Source organism: Gekko japonicus, unplaced genomic scaffold (assembly GCF_001447785.1).
Source record: "Gekko japonicus isolate JY-2015 unplaced genomic scaffold, Gekko_japonicus_V1.1 scaffold4455, whole genome shotgun sequence".
In the NCBI taxonomy this organism is placed as follows: domain Eukaryota; kingdom Metazoa; phylum Chordata; class Lepidosauria; order Squamata; family Gekkonidae; genus Gekko; species Gekko japonicus.
Window position 1 is genome coordinate 58,101 of NW_015160963.1, and position 1,169 is coordinate 59,269.

General features: G+C 53.4%; 1 protein-coding gene across 1 annotated transcript in view; it reads right to left on the reverse strand.

Moving 5' to 3' along the window:
• The window catches only part of LSS (lanosterol synthase (2,3-oxidosqualene-lanosterol cyclase)), a 40,549-nt gene that overhangs the window by 23,781 nt on the left and 15,599 nt on the right, over window positions 1–1,169 (reverse strand). The window contains exon 10 of the mRNA XM_015425388.1: window positions 716–743. Within this exon, the coding sequence (XP_015280874.1) occupies window positions 716–743 (28 nt within the window). The remainder of the gene's footprint in view (window positions 1–715; window positions 744–1,169) is intronic.

Here is a 1,169-nt window from a genome sequence, read left to right on the forward strand (position 1 = left end):
TTTTCCCTGCTTCTTCCCCAGAGGCTCCCCTTCCCCCCATTTGCAGTCGAGGAAAAAAGCAGCACTTGGGTACAGAGAAATGGAGGGTGGGGGAAAGGATGCGGCCCCCTTCCTTCCCAGCCCCCCCCTTACTCAGATCGCCCCTCCAGAAAGAAGAGAAAGAAGAAGAAATAGAAGATGAAACTCTTTTCCTTTGGCTGCCGGTGCTTTACCTGCATCTTCAAGCCATCCAGTCCCAGCCTGCAGGGAGACAGAAAAAAGTATGCAGTGTTGCATCCGGGGTGAAAGCAGCCCTCCACTCAACTGCTGCGAGCTTTGCAGAGCTGTATGGGCAGGAGGCCCATGAACAGTATTGTCATGAACCGGCCAACTGCCTCCTCCTCCGAGGAAACGGGCGAGTCAGGCCCTGCACTGATGGAATGCCCGTTAGAGCTACTGGATTTAGAGGCAGAGCCAGCAAGAGAAGCAGCAGGAAACTAGGGTTGCTCATTCTAGCAGGACATGAAATAAATGGAACAGAGATCAGAGTGTCGGTCACCACCAGCATCTCCTGAACCAGCTGAGCGCAGGAGACCCTGGGAGCGTTTGACAGCTCAGGAGAGACAAACCCCCTTCCTTCCCAGCCCCCCCCTTACTCAGATCGCCCCTCCAGAAAGAAGAGAAAGAAGAAGAAATAGAAGATGAAACTCTTTTCCTTTGGCTGCCGGTGCTTTACCTGCATCTTCAAGCCATCCAGTCCCAGCCTGCAGGGAGACAGAAAAAAGTATGCAGTGTTGCATCCGGGGTGAAAGCAGCCCTCCACTCAACTGCTGCGAGCTTTGCAGAGCTGTACGGGCAGGAGGCCCATGAATGGTATTGTCATGAACCAGCCAACTGCCTCCTCCTCCGAGGAAACGGGCGAGTCAGGCCCTGCACTGATGGAATGCCCGTTAGAGCTACTGGATTTAGAGGCAGAGCCAGCAAGAGAAGCAGCAGGAAACTAGGGTTGCTCATTCTAGCAGGACATGAAATAAATGGAACAGAGATCAGAGTGTCGGTCACCACCAGCATCTCCTGAACCAGCTGAGCGCAGGAGACCCTGGGAGCGTTTGACAGCTCAGGAGAGACAAAGAAGCGCCTAGTTAATTGCACAATGGTGATCAGCACTAACTCCTGAAGCAGAGTCATTA